The following is a 23,300-nucleotide window of genomic DNA, read 5'->3' on the forward strand; positions in this document are numbered from 1 at the left end:
AAAAAAAACTGATCACCACAATAAACTATAAAATGCCATGTGTTGTTTATAGCCCATCATCATACATAACCTTAACCCCACCCCATCTCTTCTGACATCATCATACATAACCTTAAACCCACCACATCTCTTCTGACACCATCATACATAACCTTAACCCACCCCATCTCTTCTGACACCATCATACATAACCTTAACCCCACCCCATCTCTTCTGACATCATCATACATAACCTTAACCCCACCCCATCTCTTCTGACATCATCATACATAACCTTAACCCACCCCATCTCTTCTGACATCATCATACATAACCTTAACCCCACCCCATCTCTTCTGACATCATCATACATAACCTTAACCCCACCCCATCTCTTCTGACATCATCATACATAAACTTAACCCCACCACATCTCTTCTGACATCATCATACATAATCTTAACCCACCCCATCTCTTCTGACATCATCAGGGTTCTTGCAGGTTTCAGTGAGTTAAATTTAAGACTTTTTAAGACCTTTTAAGACCATTCTCAGTGAAATTTAAGACCAACACAACATATTACCACAAACAATCCAATGATCCCAGAAACTCTTAAAACATTTTATTTTGATTAATTTAGTTACAGGATTACATTAATTCAATATTAAAACAATCAAAATAGTAACACTCAACCCAAGCAACCTTACCAACACAACACTAGCATATCTACATACAACCTCACCCTACATATCTCTGAGTTCTTCCTTTTCAGTACCAATCTCAGCATTTGACTTGGAAAGGAGCTGAGCCATCTTGGATCCAGCCTTGCCCTCAGCTTCTTCTGCAAGAGAATTTGCCACTCTAGCAAGACAAGTGGATACGTCTTCCAAGTTTTTCTTCCTTTTCTTAAGGTCCTCTAAAGACTGCTCAGTCAGCTTTCTTTTCTGGCTCTGGGATTCCTTTTCTTTCCTGATTCATTCCTGATCCAGAAAGAGTCAGTATTTTGACCGTGCTGCACCCACAGATGCTAAGAGTTCCTTGGTGAGGGGAACCTGTGACACCTCCATGCATTGTGACAGTCACATATGAGTCTGTGTGTGCCAGTTGTGTCCTCTTGCATGTTTTCTGCCTCCACCTCCTTGTTGGAAAATAAGAAATAAAAAGATAGACGTACACCATCAAATTAAATAATCATACACACATTATACATTTAACAACATGTAGACTCAGCCTATCTTCAAGTATGTCTAAGGCATGGTTTGACCAAAATCCTCACACCCTGCAGCTGATAAAATTTATTAAATGTTACATTTTGGTTAAATTACTGAAATAAATGAAATTATAAAATTAACTAATTAAATAAAGGCTCAGAATTTTATTTCCCCAGGCCATCTGTATCTTAAAACACACAAAACTTTTTTAACCCCCTACCTTCTTTTCTATTTATTATCCCGATGAAACCAACTTACTTTGTCTAGCCATGCTGAATATGAATTTGAATGTTAACATTGAAAACGTTGGGACACACTACCTGTTTTTACCCTATGCCCACTAAAAGGCAATACATCAGTACAATGTAAATAAAACCATCTGCAATCCATGAAAGAGCATGGGACAGTGGAACATGTTTCAAAACATGACATAACCCATCTACAGGGCATAGTTGTTTTTTTTTACATTTTACATGATTTAACACAGTAAATATATTTTTATTTCCTCTAGCTGGGATTTAGCATGCATTGAAACATTTCTCTAACTCAATGCCATGGACAGTACATGGTTCTGAGATGTTTTTGTATTGTAGCCTAATTGTATAAAATGGTTAACACATTGAAAAGAAGACTGTGGAGCATAAGTAAGGATCACTTACTTTGATACGTTTTGGTAGATCCTGCGCTGTTTCATGGCCCATGAAATGAGAGCCCATGTACCTCGATTGCACATATCCATTGCTCCAGAACCGAACATGAAGATCCAGCTGTTTGGATTTTGTGGTTGAATTAAAGCTTTCATCGAACATTAACACATACGGCCCGGTAAGAGCGTATCAACTCTCTCTTGATGAAGTCTGCCAAGCCAAATCTAGCTATATATGCGATTTGTTTAGTCCACACGAAAACTTTTTCGCGATATTCGAACCAGGGAACATTGCCGTCACTCTATCCTAATGTAGCCCGAATATCATTAGCCGAAGCACTAGTGATACTGCGGTGGAGTCCGGCGGGACCCGGCACTGACGATAGCGAAAACGGCGGGGATGAGGCACAACATTGCGTGAAGGCTTTTCGTGACAAGGGCCGTTTCCTGCCTGCGGTTATTATGGGTTTTGTAGTTTAATTAATTAACACGTACCAACACCTGTAGCCCCGCACAAACACAGACAACACAGAACTGACTTCCGGACGTTTCGATTAAACTACACTTTTCTAAAATTAACTAAGGTAAAATTTTAAGACCTGACTAAATTAAATTTAAGACCTTGGATGAAAATCTGGCTGTTTTTTAAGTCTTTTAAGGCCTTAAATTTAAAGTTTTGAATTTCAGACATTTTAAGACTTTTTAAGACCCCGCGGGAACCCTGATCATCATACATAACCTTAACCCCACCCCATCTCTTCTGACATCATCATACATAACCTTAACCCACCACATCTCTTCTGACACCATCATACATAACGTTAACCCACCCCATCTCTTCCCACCCACCTCCTCTGAGATCATACTTTACTTTAACCCCACCTCCTCTGAGATCATACTTTACTTTAAACCCACCCTATTCCACCCCACCTCCTCTGAGATCATACTTTACTTTAACCCCACCTCCTCTGAGATCATACTTTACTTTAACCCCACCCTATTCCACCCCACCTCCTCTGAGATCATACTTTACTTTAAACCCACCCTATTCCACCCCACCTCCTCTGAGATCATACTTTACTTTAACCCCACCTCCTCTGAGATCATACTTTACTTTAACCCCACCCTATTCCACCGCACCTCCTCTGAGATCATACTTTACTTTAACCCCACCTCCTCTGAGATCATGCATAACCTTAATCCCACCCCCATCTAGGCCGCTGAATCTCCTCTGAGATCAAGATCGCTCACTCAATGTGGAGCACAGAGTAAATGTAACGCTGCATTTCTGTACAAAAAAGAAACAATCATTTTGTGCTCTGTAATATAGATTGTTTTTTTCTGCAAATCCAGAGGAAGTCTATTAATTACTCATTTATTACCCAAACTGAATTCACAATGTGAACTACCCAAACTGAGTTCCGTGTGTGTGTGTGTGTGTGTTAGATGAGTGCCGGTGTTTAAAAGTTATACATGTTTACCATTTTTGTCATGTGAACAGTGTGTGTAGGTGTAATTGATCACTCATTCCCATCAGAGAGACTATTAAAGAGTAAAACTAACACAGCTGTGCAGGACCATCACTAAACACATGTATCTACATGTGAGCACACAGCAGCATCACAACCAAATCCACACATGCATTCTAATGCGGTGATCTGATTCACATGTGTTTTCATTTCATGCTCAGCTTCAAACGAATGGGCCCAGCACAGCATGGTTTAAAGCAGTGTACATAGGTTACATGCTTTACACGCAAAAAGAAACATACAGCTGCCTTAATGTTGCTCACTGCACGATACTTTAACATAAGAAAGGAATAAACATTAAAGGCTGTCTATGATCCACAGTAGGATGGATCGGAAGAGAAGGTCTAACCTAAAGTATAACTAGGCTAGACTAAACTAAACTGTAGTAGCAACTACACAACCAGCGCCACCGTGTGGCAGGTTAAAGGTACAGTCCAGATCCAAACATAAAACATGATCAACTATTATCGTTGTCAGTATACTTTGTTGTAGCGTTTTAGTGATGATAAGAATGATACACGACAACTGGTGCACAACCTGTAGATTAAATTCAGTTCTGACTCTGAAGGCGAATCTTGTTCAGACGGCGGGTGCACTGAAGCTGGTGGCTGTAAACCTCTATTCTTGTTAGCGTGTAAATAGTGTGGTCTCCTGGTTATTAAACTCAGCCTGATAACGACCACTGCCACGTTTGTAGTACAACTCCATGCGTATCAGCTCAGCTTTACCTTTTGAAGAACCTCATCTCTGGCTTTGCGTTTGTATTCTTTTCTCGACTCGATGCTGTTCGCACTTTCGAAACAACCCCCGTAGGCCGCCATGACACCGACGTAAAAAGTCGCAAGTGTCGTAATAACCAGTCTTAACCATAGACCGTAAATGGTCTCAACTCCCTTGTTCGGATCCAATTGTAAAGATCGTTTTTAAGGTTTTGGACTCCAACAAAATAACACTAGATATTGGTGATGGCAAAAGGGGGGCTTCGAATCCAATTAACCAAATGATTCGGAAAATGATTCGATCTTGTGAGACGTTCAAATCATCACACGTCACAGTGACATCTAGTGGACAACCAGGGCCTAAATCCACATAAACAGAAGTAATGTGTCTTTTTTTAATGAAAAATGACATGAAACATTCCCCCATAGCATATTGGGGTCCTAAATAATTTTTACTCATGAAAATAGTGTTGTTTTAATGATGTCATTAAGATTGTTTGATTGTATTGTAAGATTAAGATTGTATTTTTCATTATGATACACTTGTTGGTCAGTGGATTGATATAGCTGACATTATTAATTTTACATTGCAAGGTAGGGAAATGCTTGTGTAATCCTTTATTTATTAAACATTACAAGTAATCAGTTGTAATCACAACTGATTACAAGTAATTAGTAAACATTCTGATCTCAGACCAGCTGCTTGGGCTAAAACACGTGAAAAGATTCGAAACTGCGTGACGTATCGAACCCCGTTTTTTGATACAACACCGTGATTCAAATGAATCGATTCAGTTCGATTTCGCGTTTCGAGTTTGACATCACTACTAGATATCTAAAGTTGTAGGTACTCAAATATTCAGACACTCAGGATTCATACGTGAACTCTGTATTAAAGACTAACCATTTTAACTTCATATTCATGTTGCTTATGCCAAAGTCTGCCCCACAAAGACATTTCCACCAGCAGAACACATTTCCCCGCATTTTGATGTTGGGTGGGAACATCTGAAGCTGTTTACCCATGTGTAAGATTTTATGCACTGCATAATGACACAAATGAGCATGTGTTGGTGTTCTTAATAAAGTGGTTGTGTAAGTGTATTCATACATCTATCCACCCATTTACAACCTCTTATCTGGGTCCGGGAAAATCAGGGCCAGTGACTGTTATCGAACATAAATAAATGAATAAAAATAAGGGTAAAGATCTAAATGCTCTTTAGATGTAGCTAGCTAGGTATTAAGACAGACGCCAAGGCTTAAAACCGCTGATAAAACCCATGTAAGACATGTTATGTCTAAATAGCTAGCTTTTTAAAGAGCTTTACTACTTAGGTCCTGTTCAACGTAACGAGTTAGGAGTTGTCGCCCTCTTCCGTTGTGTTGTGACTGGGTTTGCAGCGCGTTTCCGAGATGCAGCGTAGCCGTTATCATTTTGATGCATTTTATCAGGGGTTTTAAGTTTTAGTTTATATCTAAATACACAGTTAATCAATTACCATGTTCATTCACTTAGAGCTAGTTTGCAAGCGTTGGTGGTATAGTGGTGAGCATAGCTGCCTTCCAAGCAGTTGACCCGGGTTCGATTCCCGGCCAACGCAAACCATTTTGATAAAGAAACAAATCTCAATACGAATTGTAAATTCCATTATTTCATTTCAGTTTCATAAAAACATTTTCCTTTGAGGCAAAACGATTTACAACAAAGCAATGGTTCTTTGTAAATACTTAGGCATACGTTTTATTTGTCTTATCACAAATATGTATTATGTACTTTACCTCATACTTAGGAAGGATTTTATGTTCAGTAACCTTGATTTAATTGAGCAGTGCTGCACCCCAGAGTGCTGTGTCAGCGCCACTGATCTTAGATAATGTGGTGTAAACAAGTAAAAACAATGAACCCCCATGTCCTTCAGTGGACACTGTGGCAAGATTGACCACCCTCATTATCTCTTCAGATTTGGTGACAAAGAAAAATGTGGGTTACTTTTTTCTAATGAGACCTGACCTGAGTTATGAAAGAGCATTTGAACATGAAATGCAGGTTGCATATAATATAATATATATATATATATATATATATATATTCCTATTATACATTTAAAACAGAACTACTGCTAGTAGTGTTGAAATACCAAACAACTATTGTGGAGAAAAGAAACTGCTAGTAGAGAAATCCAAGAAGCAAAATTCTTTACTTTTCAGGAGCACCCCTGGATGTCTCGGGTACACACGACATAAGCATCTGCAAAGGAGAAAGCCTGCTTCTGAAGCCCTTGTATTTAATAATCCTTTTTGCGTATACACGACAAGATGATTCCCACTTGGAACTTTCCGGTCTTCCTCTAAAATCATCTCAGGAGGCCCACTAAGGAATTTGAGCTTTATGTCTAGTTTTTCGTGTGTCAAGATAAATGACATGTGTTGACCCTTGGACATATAATGGGCTAGGGTCTTTACCACGTGCCAGTGTTTTCTGGGTAAATGAATATTTATCGGGCCAAAGGTTATAACTAACTTTACCAATTACAACCTCTGTGGAAGTCCTCACTTTTAGAGCACTGTACCGCTAGGATTGACCTGCTTGTTTGTGTATTACTTTTTACACTAAGATCAGATCTCCACGTAGGCGGCGATATTATAATGAGTGTAAACCCAGCCTATCCAGCCTCTCAGCATATGATAGAACTCAATTCTGGAATCATATGTGAACCACCGTGTTGAACTCTCTCTAAATGTGAGCTTATCCTTATGCAGACATTGGACTTGCCTGCACACAGTACTCCAGATGCGGCCTAACAAAGGCTATGAAGAGCCAGGAAAACATTGGTGCTGTCAGCTTCCCAAATGCTCTCCTAATAATCCATAAAAATATCCAGATATTTTTACATAAATTTATACAAAAAACCCTCAGCTACTTGAAATAGAATAATAATCTTGAGCAATTTTAACTTATCGAGTACTTTTTACAGTGTGGCTCTTCAAAAAACACAACAGCCATAACCAGCAAACAAAAATAGGACATTTAGGAAATCTTACCAGAAGAGATTTCAGAGTCACTACTCTCTTTTTTTGCCCCCCCCCCAACTTTATTTTTATGTAAGAATCAAAAGAAAACAATTTTGTACAATACAGTACAATAGTGATAAAAATAATTGGGGTTAGGTGAACCATACAGAGAAAAGAGGAGGAGAGAAAAGAGGGTCAGTGTTCAGTGTTCATGGTCAGCCACTGGTCAGTGTTCATCCACACTGTCCCCTCAGTGTCTAAAGTAAAAACTGAGGGACAGACAGTGGTGAGGAGACGGGTGAGGCCATGACAGCAGGCCCACCTCGTCAACCTCTGGGTAACATATCGGTGTGTGTGTGTTTGTATGTGTGGGGGGTGGAGGTGGGGTGGGAATACGCAGGTCCAGAAGAAATGGTCCTCTGGAAGAGGTGCCTTACACAATCACCAACATCATCATACAGCCTATACAACTCACCTCCCTGCTCGCCCGGGATGTCCGAGGAAAGGTCGGCTGGTGGGATATTTTTTGGGGGGGGGGGGGGCTGGGTTAGGGGCTGGGGTTGTTGGGTTCTGTCACGGTGGGGCGGCCCGGACGCCACCAGAGGGCGCGCACAGTCACTCGTTCACAAACCAACACGCCTACCACTTCGCAGCGCACACCCTCACATCCAAGGACACTCCCACATTCCCAATCACCTGAATATTGACACCTGTCACTAATCTGGTTCAGCCCTCTTATATTCCCACAGGTCGCGCTGTCCAGCCTGCTACCTCGCCTCGCTAGGTGGGAGAGTCCTATTGCTATCCTGTAATCCTAGTCTGAGGACTTTTGCCTTTAGTTTGCCTTTCTTCATTCGTTTTGGGTTGTCTGTTGTGTTCGCTCTGTCTTGGTGCCTGAGTTTTTCTGTTGTCTTTATAATGGAGAATAAACCTTTGCGTGCACAGCCTCTGCCTCCTGCTGCCTCTGTCCCGGCGTCACACCAACGATCAATTCCCGTTAAGAAAAAAAGTCCATACTGTATATCATAATTATGACTTAGTATCTCATAATTATGACATACTTTCTCGTTTAAATTATATACTACTTAGTATCTAATTATTACGAGATAGCCAGTCATAATTAGGACTTACTATGTCGTAATAATTAGATACTACTTAGTGTTTAATTATTATGATATAGCAAGTCATAATTATGACTTTGTATCTCATTATTACGAGATAGTAAGTCGTAATTACGCGATAGTAAGTCATATTAATGAATCTCATAATTATGACTTATGATAGTAAGTCGAGATAGTAACTCATAATAATGAGGTACTGTATTGACTTCTTCAAATACTTCCATACACTGAGTAACTGAGAAGCTGCATAGCGTTAGCAGCTAGCGTCAGGGCTGCAACCTATCTAAAAACGATAAAATATCGAACAAATAAATATATTAAGTCACTTTAGACAGGTTTGTGGGGTGACATTTCACTTTATTCCGTAGCTCTGCGGTGTTTATAAGAAAATAATCTGATGTAAATAGCGCAGACCCGAACTAGCCCTGCTGCTGGTTTCCTTGGTAACCGACTGCGTTGTGCTTTTTTCTCTCCACCTTTTCACTAGGCAGTATCAAGGTAGCCACATTAACTAGCCGACATTACATAAAACAGAAGCTAAAATGAAATGATCGGTCGTTTGTAACTTTTGTACACATCACACGTACTAAGAACACGTATTTGTTTTGTGAATGTCTTTCATAGTTTGGAAATGCACGGGGCTCCGGTGGACTTCTCTTTTAAATGCATCTGCAAATTACCAGGTGTGTAAGTTAACTCCTGATTTAGTTAGGTTAGATAGCTAGCGTTAACTGGGTATGTATCTAATTGTCTTAGCACGGTATTCAAAGTCTTTAGTTAGACGCATGAGGTTCTTCCAGGATTTGGGTGGTCTGAGAGAGGCGCTCACAGGGGTTTTACTCCGTGAGCGTTGGTGGTATAGTGGTGAGCATAGCTGCCTTCCAAGCAGTTGACCCGGGTTCGATTCCCGGCCAACGCAAAACCTTTTCCTCATGACTGAGTAAAAGTAAAGTAAATGAAAAACCCTGATATGATGATTAAGTAGAGAATAGCATCGCTGCGTATCTCTATCTGTGAAACACACAGAGTGTGAGAAACTTGTTGTTAAGTTCATTATGGCAAAGATGCATCATACACCTTAACTTGGGAGGCATTTTATGGGAGTGGTTATTTTAAAGACAGAAGTGTGTCATATAAACACACCCCAGCGGTGTCACTGGCTGTTAATGTGGTGTAAATGAATCAACTGAATGAACTGTAATGTGCTTCAGAGGATACTGACTCAATTAACCTTGTGTTGTACTCACTCCCAAATGTTGCAATGGCAAATGTAACACTGAACCAGATTGCTTTAAATGAGGTTCTTCTGATCAGCTGTGATTAAAAGGTCTTCAGTAATAAGAAGAGACATTTGAGTTTAAAATATGGTTTAGGGTTATGGTCAGAAGTGCATTTTTCTATGTTTACGTTTTACAGAATGCAAAGGTTACTAAAACAGTACTGAAATATTATTGTGCAAAATCTCTGCTTCATTTCACCTTCAATCGGATCATCTGTCAGATGTTGTGTCAGAGGAGCCCAATATAGGTGTGCGTCCCCCGACTAAGAACTCGGAGGGGAAATTCAGCAGCAGAGCTCTCCGTCTGAACAACAACATCATCTCAGATCTGGCAGGGCTGAACGACATGCTCTCTGCTGTTTTCGTGGAGCCCACACGCCTCGCCTGGATCGACCTCTCCTTTAATGACATCTCCCATATCCACCCGGTATGCGCTACTAACACTGTGCTGTCTAGTGTAGTCGTTCTGGTCCAAGTCCTTAGGGTCTGTCATTTGCTTTAGTCTTCTTTGGTTCCAGATTTCTGACACACCTGGATCAGGTAATTAAGAACTTGAGAAGTTGGTCAGACCCTGTAGCTCCGAAATCATGGTGAACAGACTGTTGTGAACCTGTTAAATATTAGTAGTAGGTGTCATATACACATTAGCTACATTTATAGCCAACATCGTTCTCAATTACAGTGAGAGAATAATGTTCTGTCTGCCATATTCTTTAATTCCTCTCTCCCTCAGCCCATCATCTGACTTTGAAATCTTCTTTCTCTCTCCCATTCTCACTCTCTGACCTCTGACCTCTCCCAGGTCCTCACGGAGCTTGTAGAGCTGCGGATGTTGTATCTCCATGGCAACAGTGTATGCAACCTCTCTGAGGTTGATAAGCTGGGAGTGTTGCCGCTCTTACACACCATCACATTGCATGGCAACACCATAGAGAATGAGCGTAACTACAGGTAACGGGCATTAGGACCCAGTTATGGAGTTCAGGGCAGTTGGTCCAGTTCACATGTCTGTGAATTGACCCCTGCACCCTTGGCTGTCATACTGCAGATGTTTTAAATTACTAGATCTGCTGGGAGCAACGAGGATTAGTAGTAGTGGTGGCTTTATGAGTGTTAAAAAAAAACAGAGTTCTCTGGCTATTTCACTTTAAGAGAATTCATCTGCAATTGAATGGCTTTAATGCCTTCTAGAATAAATGCAGTCACTTTTCCAGAGTCCAAAGCCTGAAGGACATGCGTCTGTCCAGACCATTTTTACACTTAGTAGAGTTTCAGTCCACTCTTTAATTAAACTTCACTTCTGATTAATCTCTGAAGATTGCTGTATTGTGTGGTGTGCATTACAAGTATATGCATTTGCTCTGTGTTAATAGGGGTCATGTGATCTCCACTCTTCCTCATCTGAAGATGATGGACTTTAGTGCAATCACCAAGCAAGAAAGAGCCATGGCCTCCATCTGGCACAAGGGCGGGAAGAGACGTGAATCTTCCAACCGCGGCACTGAAGGCTGAGATGTTGCCATGGAAACGCCATGATTGTGATCGGCTGCCATATAGTTTCTTTTCAAGTATCATGTGGAGTAAATATCAATGTGTGCGGGTGGTCTGCTTTAAGGTATTCAGTATGACTTTGAAGTGATCTAGTCGATTGAATTTCACCTGAACTCAATTCATATTCTCCCATCAAAGACGTTTCCCAACTGTAATCTCTAACAACCTTTTGCCAATACTGTTCTTGAACTGACCTGGTTATGTTAATAAACTGTGTGACGTAGAATTTTTAATGATCTAATCTACCTCACTAGCTAATTATCACGCCATCTGAGATTTGAATCAGGTGTAAAGGAGCAGGGGCAAAATCAAACTGTGGCCTGCTGGGGTGCTCCAGGAAACACAGCAGCACAGAGCATATGACTGAGCTCAGGTCCCATTAAAGTAATAAAAACTTTAAAATGTTTTACCTATGCCGTGACACTTGAGGAGAGTTGTTTGGATGTGGACTAGCTTTGATCAGATGATTAAATAAGCTAATCAATCAACAAATAGATGAATGCATATAAGATTGACTCAGTGTGTGTGTATGATTAAATGAACATATTTCTTTGTTTATTGAAAATGATATTAATTTAATTACGAAAAATCTTTTTAAAGGATGATCTACAGCCAAAGAAAATTTAATATGAAGTGGTTTCATACATGGTCTCATTTTCACTATGAGTGTGTGTGTGCTTGTATGCCCAGTGGTGGATGGTGCTCTGTCACTAGGGTCTGTCCTCTCTCCCCTTCCTGCACCCCATTCAGTCCCCCAGGGGGCTGTGGATCCCGGTAGAGAGGACACTGTGTGCAATTGGTTGCCGCTTCTCGCCGGTGTGTGATTGGTAGTGTAAGACTTGTACCTGTGTTAAAATTGTAACGCGACCTTGGTTAGATCTGGTTTTTACTTTGTGTCTATCTGTGCACAATGTACATGAGGAAGACTCTATAGTGTCAGATGTCGTGGACATTTGCGGAAACCTTGGTGGTGAGCAAGAAATATTAATCAAACCAACTGGGTAAGGTAATCAAAGTAATAGTAAATTTATTAAAAGTACAAACAGTAATATCAAAGAACAAAGTTAACAAACAAACATATATGTGTCGACCCAGAGATCTCCATTGCCCACACTCCTGAGTGTTGACAAGAGAGAGCTGCTCAGTCTCCATAACCATGGAGTTTTATAGTGTAAAACTGCTGAGTCACGGTAATCACACCAGTGATTCGTGTCTTCCTATCACCCCCTCCCTAGCAGAGTGAGGTACTTTCTCGTCTCATGTGAGTAGCCAAGTTTCAAGGATACTTAACTCTCACAGTGGTTCATTGTAAGTAAGATACATAAAGAATATGAAATGTCTCCTTCTCTACAGCTGCAGTCTTGCACAATCAGATCCACACAGAGTGCTTTCATATATCAATGGTCAGTATATATGATTTAAAGACATGTTGTGTTCTACACAGTGTTCAAGCTTATACAGAATTTCCATGGGTCTCATATGCAGACCACAATGGAGGTGCCCATATGTGTGTTTAACATTAGTTTATATATCTAACACAATGTTTTAATCAATTGATTACACATTTTTTACGTAGACTATTAATGATTGATTATCATCTCTCATGAATTATAATGAAATAATAAAATTTCCATTACACAGATCACAGCAGTGTTATGTTCGATGTTGAGCTTCTGGCCCCTGTCACGAAATCTAAATGTACTATTTGCTCACGTTTTCTAAATAATGATGCTTTTCTGAAGCATATAATTCTGTGACTCACTGTAATCAGGTGAATGACTTAGTCAGCTGTTTTAATGAATTGTGCACTACGGTGTTAGATGAGATCGCCCCCATTAGAACCAGAGTTAAATATATGATAAATCCTTCTCCATGAATAAATGATGAAATCATAGCTCTGAAAAAAAACGTAGGCAAGCTGAGCGTAAATGGAAACAATCAACATTACAGGTTCATTATCTCTATTTAAAAGACCTACTAACAGCTTTTAATATATGTTTAATATGTGACAAACTTTGTTTGAAAGTTTCTAGATTTTTTGGTAAATAAAGTTAGCGAGTTAAGAGCTAGTATTGTTCTGCCACTCAGTAGTTCAATGGTTCTTCCTCCTCCTTGTAATCTGGTTCTCTTTAATCAATTTGAACCAATTTCTCTGGAGGACTTAGTTTCCGTTGTGCAAGGCCTGCATCCTTCCTCTTCCCCATTTGATGTTATGCCATCTAAAATTTTTAAAAAGGTCTTGTCGTGCATTGCTCCATGCTTACTGCATATTACAAATGTGTCTCTTACTTCAGGTTGTTTTCCTGACTTTTTTTAAACAAGCTTGTGTTGGACCACTCCTGAAGAAATCAAACCTTGATTCGTCAAATTGTAAAAATTTTAGACCAATTTCTAAATTACCTTTTATTTCTAAGATTTTGTAAAAGACAGCATCAGTTCAACTTATACAGTTTTTTAAGGAAAATGCCATTCTGGAAAAGTTTCAATCTGGGTTTTGCCCAAAAGATAGTACTGAGACCGCTTTCTTGAGAGTCTTAAATGACCTCAAAGGGGGACCGGGCTTTTGCAGTTTTTGCCCCAAAATTGTGGAATAATCTCCCTAATGAGATCAGACTATCCCAAGTCAATTCAGGTCTTTAAAAAGTTTAAAGACACATTTTTACTCTTTTGCTTTTGACAGCCTTTGATCAAATGTGTTTTATAGTAGGTGTGTATTTGTGTATTTATATATCGATGTGTATAAATTTTTTATCTATAGGATTTGTTGGAATTTTCTTCTCCGACCCAGACGGGCCCCAACACCGCCCCGATGAACCGACTGGTTTTTGACTGAGTGGTCCAAACAAAGTCTTGACAACAAAAGTTCTTTTAAAATGATTTATATAGAATATAATTGAATACAATATAATAGAAGTATACGTGGTACAAACTCTTCAGTGCACTGGTGCTAGTTGCCTAGGAATCTACCTAACCCAAGTGGATCTCAGCAGTGTCCAAGCGAAAAAGTCCTCGTGCTAGGCGATGTCCTCCCTTTCATACCTCATCTCTAAGTTTCGATATCTGCCCCCACCTTTGCTACTCTTCCTTAGAGCCCCCCCTGCTCCTCTCTAGCCGTCCATCTCCTTATCTCAAACTGCTTGTTTTGCAGCGTACACTGAATAGGCCCATTCTATTCTCCTCAAGGCCACTGAGGCCTTCTCACTTCTGTTCTTCCATAGCCTTTCAGGAAAACATTACGTTTAAACATTAAGTTATTCACCTTTAAATTTCTTTTTTTCCAACAGATTATAATGTATTTAAATTATACTGTATTGCACTGTATTTGGAAGCATTTTTGTAAAGCACTTTGTGAGCGATTCTAGAAGTGCTATATAAATACAGGGTTGCCAACTCTCACGCATTGAGCGTGAGACACACGCATTTGACCGTTTTCACACGCTCTCACGCCACACTTCCGATATCTCACGCCGAAAAAAAATATCCAGTTTATTTACCTCAGATCCACATATATGATTCAATACGTTACTAGTTCGCTAGCTCTGGCGCCATCCACCGGCGATATAACACTGAATCTGTGTCCATTTTTCGTTCCCCCCCCGCTCAACAACTTTCGTTCGCCCCCCCGCTCAACAAAATACACTCGCCACCGGCTCCAGGTTAAAATCTCACTCCAAGCGAACGGCAAAAGTTGGCAACCCTGTAAATAAAGTTTTACTTAATTATTAACTTGAAAGGCGCTATATAAATTGAACATTAATTCACTCATAATCTACAGCTAAAGAGAACTTAATATGAAATGGTTTCATACATGGTCTCATTTTCACTACTGCATGCAAAATCCAACAAAAGTGGAGGGAGAAATAAAGCAAACCTGTCAAATTATCAAACGATTACATACGACGTTTTGACGACTGGTCATCCTAAAGGCATGAAGATACAACACTTGAACACAACAGTTGACTACATTATGATGCGTTGGAGGTAAATGCTTGTACCATTGACTAAATGACAACAAACACAATTTATGCTTGTTTGCACTTCTAGGTAGTTTAAGTTTGATAGTAGTCTGGTTCAATGGGATCTTGAAATCTGACCTATCTACGGTACTATCTAGGATGCATTATGTGAACAGATGGCAAAGCACTTTATAAGTCGCTCTGGATAAGAGCATCTGCTAAATGTCCCCAAATGTAAATATAAATGTACTGTATCTTTGACCACTACTCATACTAGTGATATTGTGCCTACAGCATCGGTATATAAAGCAGCGCATAATTGGTCAGCTATACTAAGAACGAAGTTAAATTTATATTTCATTCTCTTTGGTTCAGAAATCTTATACTTTAAACTATTATAAGAAACACGTAGTACACATATTTGGGATAACTGCACGAGAACTGACTCGCTGCACTGCCCCGGAAGTTGTTTTTTTTTTTTTTACCCGGAAGTGGTCATGTTGTTGCGTTGTGGCCCTAGAAAAGTGTCATGCGCAGAGTTGCCAGGTTCGCGGTTTTCACGCCAAATTGGGCTTGTTTGAATATCCAGCCGCGGGTAAAAATTCAGGGGTGCGGTTTTTGGGCTACTTTTGAGTTGGGCAACCGCGGCAGTTACAAGTCAACACTAAGAATCGATCGATATAATACTTAATTTGTCTCCATTTTACACTCGCCACCTCCCCCCAAGTAAACAATTTACACTCGCCACCAATTTTACACCCCCCCCCCCCGATTAAATCTCACTTCAAGTGATCTTGAAAAGTTGGCAACCCTCCAGACATGGGCTTTGGGCTGGTTTAGGGCTTCTGAAGGGCGGGTTTTACACTGACTTTATGCGGGATATTCATGTAGGACCTGGCAACCCTGGTCATGTGATAAGTCTTCACGCTAGCAGCTAAGAGGCGCGACCCAGACACGGAGAAACGGCAGTTTCACACGCCTCGGCCCCGTCTTTAAACGTGCGTGGATGCCCTGGGCTGTAGGTTCGCCCCGGGAGAAGCTGGACATCGACTGAGAGCTCCGCGGGGATATAATGGGGTGCTGTTACAGCAGCGAGACCGACTCCTCACCGACGGTAACGGCCACTTGTGCTCGGCCAGGCGGGCCTGTGTGACTGGGGGGGATATTGTGTAAACTTGAGCTTGTGACAAACAACATTTGTGTAGCAGCTTGATAATTTTACTCGTAGTGTTGGACACAAACGTTATTTAACTCCATAAACACGGTGCGCCGGTGCGTCCAGTGTCAAGGCCGTAAATAACCAGCTAACTGTGTAGTTAACAGCCGTACAGTACATTTGTTAATGTGTGCAAAAATATTTAGATATAATTTAATTGTTATATCAAAAAGCTTACTTTTATTATATAAATAATTGTTATATTTACAAAAGCTTATGTGTAAACCTTTCTGAAAGTTATGTGAGATTAAGTTCATATAAACATGTAAACAAAGTGTGATGTGAGCTCAGGCCAGCTGCAGGGACAGAATGACAACCTTCAGGTTTTTCCAGTCTGGGTAAAGTGATGGAGGCGATTAGTTTTTAATTCTCTCCTCTGTGTTAACTGGGAATGTTCTGCAGAGCCACAAATTGTACTACTCACCATGGGAGTGATTCAGTTCATTCCTGGCATCAGGCGTTCCCAAGCTAGTCTGGAAAATAGCTGAGGTCTCTTGGAAAGAAAACGACGGCACTTCCGTTTTTGCATTTTGTTGGAGTTGTTTATATTTTGCCTCTTCTCCTGTTGTGCTTTTCACCCCATCAAAGTTCAGCCACTGGTATCACATTACAACTTCAGCCAGCAGTAAGTTCGCCACACTGACCACTAGGTTCAAACGCAGTGGTAAGCAGAGATGGGAATAGTCTCAGTCGTATTTAGGCCATGTTTTACGCATAAGCACCTCTGCTTTGTAAAAATATTGTCCAAATATTCAAATCTACCCAAATAAATATTCCTGATGCATTCAACCGAGGAAACCCTATGGCTGTCTGCAGATGTAGACTGTGTTTCTACTTGAGCTTTGTTTTCTACTCCGACCTGTGACTCTCGTCCTCATGGCAGGACCCAGAATGCAAGCCGCTGATTCCACACCCAAACCCGGACAACAAGCCCCCAAATGGGACTGATCACAATCCGGCCAGCTTGTCGTCTGCCCGCACAGATGAGCAGGCACTTCTGTCCTCCATCCTAATCAAGACGGCAATGTGCGACTCACACACACACACACACACACACACACACACACACTGTAGCTACACAAGCCCTTATCAGCTGCTAAGTAGTTAATCTTCTCTTGTTCTGTATTGTCATATCGGTATCAACTTAGAATTTTTACAGTGCAGAATTTTAGAATATAGAATTTTTAGAATTGGTTGCCATTTACTGTCTTGTAAACAGGAACATCATAGATGTATCGGCTGCAGACTCACAAGGAATGGAACAGCATGAATACATGGACAAAGCTAGACAGTACAGGTATGTGCAGATAAAGGCATGAGACCCACTATAACACACTACATCTGTACACGTTAATATGCAGGGAGATTGGCGTCATTGAATCTCTGTGTGAGTGCATGCGTGTCAATATGATTGTACTTGCGTAGATGTTAATGTGAATCCACGAATGTCGTGTCTGTTCGCTTTCTGCTATATGGGCATATGAAGTGTTTTCAGCCAGAAATTGGTTTTGTTGAGCATTGTCTTGGTCTTCTGTGTCAGCACTAAACTGGCCGTGCTGAGTAGTACTCTGTGTCAGAAGAAGCCAGCCCCCCTGCCCACCCTGACCAGCCAGCCTCACCAAGTGCTTGCTAGTGATCTGGTGCCATATGCAGATATCCAGCAGGTAACGGCCATACACTCACCCAGCCCTCATATCTGAGATGGGCATTCACTTCATATCAAATGTGCATATACAATTATGACTACTCCTATGACCTGACATAATTTTTAAAACACGTTGTTTACACAGTTTTCTCTCTCCATTCAGTTTAACATTGCTTTATTGACATAAGTATTTAGTTTTAAAAATGGTCAAACATGGAAATACATATACAAATATACATATACACACAGACATACACTATCAGGCCTTTTGTACACACATCATACACATGAACACACTCGGGATTGTTGAGTGTTTTTGTTTCACTGTCTTCCAGGTGTGTAAAATCGCTGCCTACGCTTACAGTGCAATCTCCCAAATCAAGGTGGATGTCAAAGAAGAATTGGTGGTGCAGTTTGCTATTCCGTGATTAGCAAACCCAACTCTCTGGCCCAGCCCTGCCCATTCTCTCTCTCTCTCTCTCTCTCTTTCTCTTCCCTCATATTAATTCTTCAGCTAACTAAGCATGCAAAGGATGAGCCCGCCTCTGCTGTCTCACGTCTAATCAGACACACTGTTTCTCCCAAGAACTCCCTTGGGCCCCAAGTCCAGGGCCCTACACAGCTTTGTGTGTGAAGACTAATGACCCTGGACTGTCTGGTGTCTCATTCTGTGTCACCACGTCTGAGTGAGTTTCCAGCGGCTCTTGACACGTAGCGATAAGCTGTCCACCCTTTAGGTGTTGATCCTCTTTCCTATAGGATCCCAATAAACTCACTGTGTTTGGTCCGTGTGTAAACGCACTGATGTTTGTAGTTGGTGTTTTGTTTTGTGATGGTTGCCATTTTTTTCTCGCCCCTCCTGCGGGGGGGAGGTTGTTTGGCTTGATGACATGGTGGCCTGAACCGCGATACCATCTTTCAGTGCATCTTTTCTTCTGGTGTGTTTCCAACTCTTGCCAGACTGATCAAATCTAAACCTGCTTGATTCCATATTTTCCACCGATATTGGATTTCTAGTGTTCAGTTTACACGTAAAGCTGTGTTTAGGTATGGAACACAGGCCATGGGTGGTGTGTGCAAGCAAGCAAGTGAGCTTGTGAGCGAATGTGCTTGTGTTAATTTTGTTTTACACCCTTCCACTCTTCAGAAATCCAGATGAGACATTCTGATGTAGAAATGGTCCCTCCCTGGGGTTCTGTCTAGTTGTAGAACTCTTATCTGGCCCCATCCGCATCCATATCCAGACCTGTTTACACATGGGCCTGGATTCAGATTTTTCATAAGCATTCTTTATCGAGTAGTAAACCCCACAATGAGTGTGATTTTTAAAGTAAAGCACTGATTGCTGCATATCTAATGATATTAAAGGTCCGGCAAAGTCTGTTTCAAACATTTGAAGTCTGTTTAATGATCATTACAATCTTCATTTGTAAACACTAAATGGGAGTCTCCACTTCAAGTTTCACTAGATCTTAGTAATTTTTGTATGTTCGGTACACTGGTACGCTTACATTTCTCAGTTTCGCAATTGTATTGATCAAATCAGGAAAAATAGTGATCATTGAGGTGCAAACCTTTGCTCATAGAAGTTGTGATCTAATCACCAATAGCAAACATTAGATGTGGAAGCACCAGTATGTGAGTACTGTTTCTTGTAGGACCTTTAATGATCATGTGCAGTAAGCTGTCCAAAGGGCTGTATTAAATCTAGCATTGGCGTGGCCATAAAATGTTCTTGGTTTCCCCAGTGGCTTGAGGTCAGTTGCAAACCAACCTTATCCTGGTGTTAATCTTCCTTCATTAAAATATCAGCTCCTTCCTAGAACCTGTCCTTCAGGCTCATGAAGGCGGAGACATCAGGGCAAGACTGGGTCCTGATCATGAATATTCATTAGTCCTATGTTGGAATTGTTAGAAGTTGGGTCGGTGATTCAGCTTCTGTTGTAATGGTGGATCTGGAAAGAACCTTCAAATGGAGTTTTGCCAATGTTCACAGTGAACATGAAATTCTGGAAATTCATCTTGTGCTTAACCTTTTTTTGATTTTATTTAGTGAAGTGTGTCAGAAGTGTGTAGGGCTGTGAGAGTTTGGGAGTTTTGTACAGAGAGATTTGTGGATTTTTTTCAGGGGGGGTTGGGATTGGGGTAAAACTGTAAATTATATTTTTATCAATGCCTTCAACATGCAGACTGTGAGTCTCTAGAAAGAGTCTCTTTCAAAGAGCAGATGCATGCATGGTTTGTATTATCCGCGGTTCAGAGGGGAAACGAGGAATGAGGAGGCCTTCACAGCGCCCCCTGCCTGCAGAATGTTTCAGACTGCAAGCTTTGAAACCAGTAGCTAAAATCATTCGTTTTTATTAAAGAGTCAGCAGCACAGCAGTGTATTTACTCCACCAGTTCAACTTTTAAACAAACAGAAAAGGCAAAATTGAAAGCTTGATTTTCAGATCTTAATGCTACAAGCTACACATGCAGTGTGCATGTATCCCCCATGTGTGGTGGAGGTTGGGGTAGAGAAAGGGAAAAAAATTAAACTATATCTGCAGTTGTTGTACTTTCTTGATGAAGTATGATTTAATCGGCAGAAATAATTTTCAGTTATTTATTTTTCTTTTAATGTATTTATGTAGGCTAAAAAAAAAACATGATTCTGGTGCACACTGACTACCAGAGCATCAGACACTCACTAGGTTATGAAAGGGATGAAAGACGCTGTAAAAGACTCAATGTTTTTGTTTTTTATTTTAATTTTTGCTTTTTGCAGTGTGCTAATAGTATTGTTCTGTTTCCCTTGTTCGCTACCTACTTGTGTAATACTACCTGAATTACAATGTTTATTTCATAGGCTAGAACCAAAAAGTTTGATTAAAATATCCTGGTAATACCTGGTGTGTTTTTTTTTCCTGTTTTTGTTTTTCCTCGAATGATTGAAATGAAATAGTGCATTAAAAACTTTAAAATGTGCAAAACCATGTCATGAACTGTGTCATCTCTGGCTAAGCGCACGTGTCTAGAGCACAGATCTTGACATCTTGAGCTGAACTGAATGTCCAAGCCTCATCTATCCTGGTTTTTTCCCCCAGTGTTTATGGGAATTACTAAATGCTGCTGCTCCCATATGCTGAGTGGTTCTTAATGCAAGCAAATTTTCCAGACAACTACTTCTCTACCTTGAAAGGTTAACAATGGCAACAGTATATAATTTCATGTGCAGTGTAGGACTGATGCTTGTGTGAATACCCCAGGATTCCTTACTGATTAGAGGATACTGGACGGAAGCTAATGCTGCAAGAAGCCTTCAAAGCCACGGGGCCAGTCATAGTTCAAAGGACCACCAGCAGCTCATATCAGTCTGGACCTTACAATCATTAGTGCAGCACTGCAAAGCAAGCATGTTGGCTCTAGTACGAGGGGCCTGAGACATTTAGTGTGAGTTTGTGGGTGTAATCAGTTTGTGCAGGTATAGTGTGTGTGAAGTATATCTGGATCCTGTTGCTATGCAGACTGAGAGCCAGGTTTGTAATAGGATTCGAGTGGTCAGCACCTGTTACTGTCAGAGATGCCACGGATGCACCTGTTCCTGCAGGAGTCCAAATGGCGGAGACCCCATTCCTGTCCAATTCTGATCCACAGCCCATGAGATGTGCCCCAGAACTCTCCAACCCAATATCAGGATGTTTGCTCTGTATAACCCATCATTGTGATTTAAATGATTTACTTGGATTTGCACTCTAAGAATTTTTGCTTTGCAATAGGAATTTAACTAACAGCTTGGCATCTGATTTTTGCTCACTCTGAACAACTCAATTTGAGCTAACTGGCACTGGAGAGTGCCAAATTCCAGGGTGCACACACACACATGCACACACCCCAATCAACCTAACATGCACACTTTTGGCATGGATGAGGAATAGGAGAGGTCACCAGAATCATAATCACTTTATTTCACCAAGTATGTTGCACATGTTGGAATTTGTCTTGGTGTTTGCCCACAAGTAAGACTTGAAACATGCTAGACGACAAGACAACACACAGACTATACAAGAGATATATGCAGAATAGATATGCAATAAACAGTTGTACAGTTGTATTTACGGTAAAATGCCAAGGGGTGGTACAACGTATTGCACAAATGCTGTTTGACAGAAATGTCATTCATGTCTATTGAGGTAGGTGGAGAAGAAATTGAGTGTAGTAAGTGGCATGAAGGGTTTAAGGTGCAGAGGGGCTGGTTCTGTTGCCGAGTGCTACAGCTCTTGGTGAAAAGCTGTTTGCGTGCAGGTTGTGCTGGTTCTGATGGCCCTGAATCTTCTACCAGAGGGAAGTGGTTGGAAGATGTGATATCCAGGATGAGAGGGGTCAGAAGTTATTTTTCCTGTCCTTCTATTGACCCTGCTGTGGTAGATGTCCTGAAGTGATGGCAGGCTACAACCAATGATCTTCTCCGCTGTCCTGACTATGCGCTGCAGTCTGGTTCGTTCCTGCGAGGTGGACGAGCCAAACCAGATGGTTGAAGTCAGTACAGCTTCGATGATTGCTGTGTAGAACTGTACCATCAGATTCTGCGGAGATCAGCTGATCAACCTCATAATAGGTCAGCTATAGATCTGATCAACCTCATGTCTGTAGGCAGACTCATCGCTGTTGTTTATGAGGCCCATCACGGTGGTGTCATCTGCACACTTCAGGATTTTTACAGACTGGGTTAGACTCAGGATGCTGGGTTAGGTCTTTGGAGACACAGTCGTTTGTGTACAAACTGAATAGGAGAGGTGAGAGGACGCAACCTTGCGGTACTCCTATACTTGTGGTTCGGATATCTGATGTAGGTTTACCAAGCCGCACCTGCTGTGTCCTGTTTGTCAGAAAATCCATGATCCAGCGGCATATAGGATCAGGTACTGACACCTGTGACAGTTTGGCCTGTAGCAGCTCTGGCACTACTGTGTTGAATGCCGAGCTGAAGTTCACAAACAGAGCTCTTGCATCGCTTCCAGGGCTGTTGAGGTGCTGTAGTATGTAGTGCAAGGCTATGTTGACCGTGTCATCGACCGACCTTTTTGCTCTGTATGCAAACTGCAGGGGGTCCAGCAGTGGGTTTGTGATGTTTTTCAGGTGGACTAGAACCAGGCGTTCAAATACCTTCATGACCGCAGAAGTGAGTGCAACTGGCCTGTAGTTGTTAAGTCCAGTTATGTTTGCTTTTTTGGGGATCGGAACAATTGTGGAAGTTTTGAAGCAGGTAGGAACAGAGCAGAGCTGCAGTGATCTGTTGAATATGTATGTGAAAATGGGTGCTAACTGATCACAGCAGGTCTTGGCCGGGGGCTTTTCTCACGTTCTCTTTGCAGAAATGTCCTGCTCCTTGATGATAAGGTGAGCAGGGGGCCGAGGTGAGAGAGTCAGTGTGGGGGAGCAGGATTGATTGC

The 23,300-nt window shown here is 41.1% G+C and overlaps 3 protein-coding genes, 1 long non-coding RNA gene and 2 other non-coding genes across 7 annotated transcripts in view; 4 read left to right on the plus strand and 2 right to left on the minus strand.

Moving 5' to 3' along the window:
* Positions 1-4,362, minus strand: part of cwf19l2 (CWF19 like cell cycle control factor 2) — a 22,952-nt gene extending 18,590 nt beyond the window's left edge. Inside the window, exon 1 of the mRNA XM_076976341.1 lies at positions 4,095-4,362. Coding sequence (XP_076832456.1) covers positions 4,095-4,187 — 93 coding nt within the window. The 5' untranslated portion in view covers positions 4,188-4,362. The remainder of the gene's footprint in view (positions 1-4,094) is intronic.
* LOC143477642 (uncharacterized) lies at positions 588-2,559 on the minus strand. Its single transcript, XR_013121602.1, has 2 exons — positions 1,851-2,559; positions 588-1,118 (listed from the first exon to the last, which is right to left on the minus strand). It is a non-coding gene; the product is annotated as an uncharacterized LOC143477642 (long non-coding RNA).
* A 1,255-nt stretch (positions 4,363-5,617) lies between the features above and the next one.
* trnag-ucc (transfer RNA glycine (anticodon UCC)) lies at positions 5,618-5,689 on the plus strand. Its single transcript has one exon. It is a non-coding gene; the product is annotated as a tRNA-Gly (tRNA).
* Positions 5,690-8,578: 2,889 nt separating this feature from the next.
* Positions 8,579-12,592, plus strand: lrrc51 (leucine rich repeat containing 51). 2 transcript variants are annotated; one of them, XM_076976709.1, is made up of 5 exons: positions 8,579-8,719; positions 8,846-8,904; positions 9,734-9,927; positions 10,303-10,451; positions 10,874-12,592. In XM_076976709.1, the coding sequence occupies exons 2-5, from the start codon at positions 8,853-8,855 to the stop codon at positions 11,010-11,012; spliced, it is 534 nt and encodes a 177-aa protein (XP_076832824.1). In that variant the 5' UTR covers positions 8,579-8,719; positions 8,846-8,852; the 3' UTR covers positions 11,013-12,592. The 2 variants fall into 2 exon arrangements, with proteins under 2 accessions (XP_076832824.1, XP_076832823.1); XM_076976708.1 differs by having other exon boundaries at positions 8,581-8,719; positions 9,722-9,927.
* trnag-ucc (transfer RNA glycine (anticodon UCC)) lies at positions 9,069-9,140 on the plus strand. Its single transcript has one exon. It is a non-coding gene; the product is annotated as a tRNA-Gly (tRNA).
* Positions 12,593-15,909: 3,317 nt separating the features above from the next.
* On the plus strand, positions 15,910-20,581 carry lamtor1 (late endosomal/lysosomal adaptor, MAPK and MTOR activator 1). Its single transcript, XM_076976225.1, has 5 exons — positions 15,910-16,121; positions 17,107-17,249; positions 17,443-17,520; positions 17,764-17,887; positions 18,204-20,581. Exons 1-5 carry the CDS (start codon positions 16,080-16,082, stop codon positions 18,294-18,296), a joined length of 480 nt encoding a protein of 159 aa, XP_076832340.1. The 5' UTR covers positions 15,910-16,079; the 3' UTR covers positions 18,297-20,581.
* Positions 20,582-23,300: the final 2,719 nt, after the last annotated feature.

Source organism: Brachyhypopomus gauderio, chromosome 16 (genome assembly GCF_052324685.1).
Source record: "Brachyhypopomus gauderio isolate BG-103 chromosome 16, BGAUD_0.2, whole genome shotgun sequence".
Classification (NCBI taxonomy): Eukaryota; Metazoa; Chordata; class Actinopteri; order Gymnotiformes; family Hypopomidae; genus Brachyhypopomus; species Brachyhypopomus gauderio.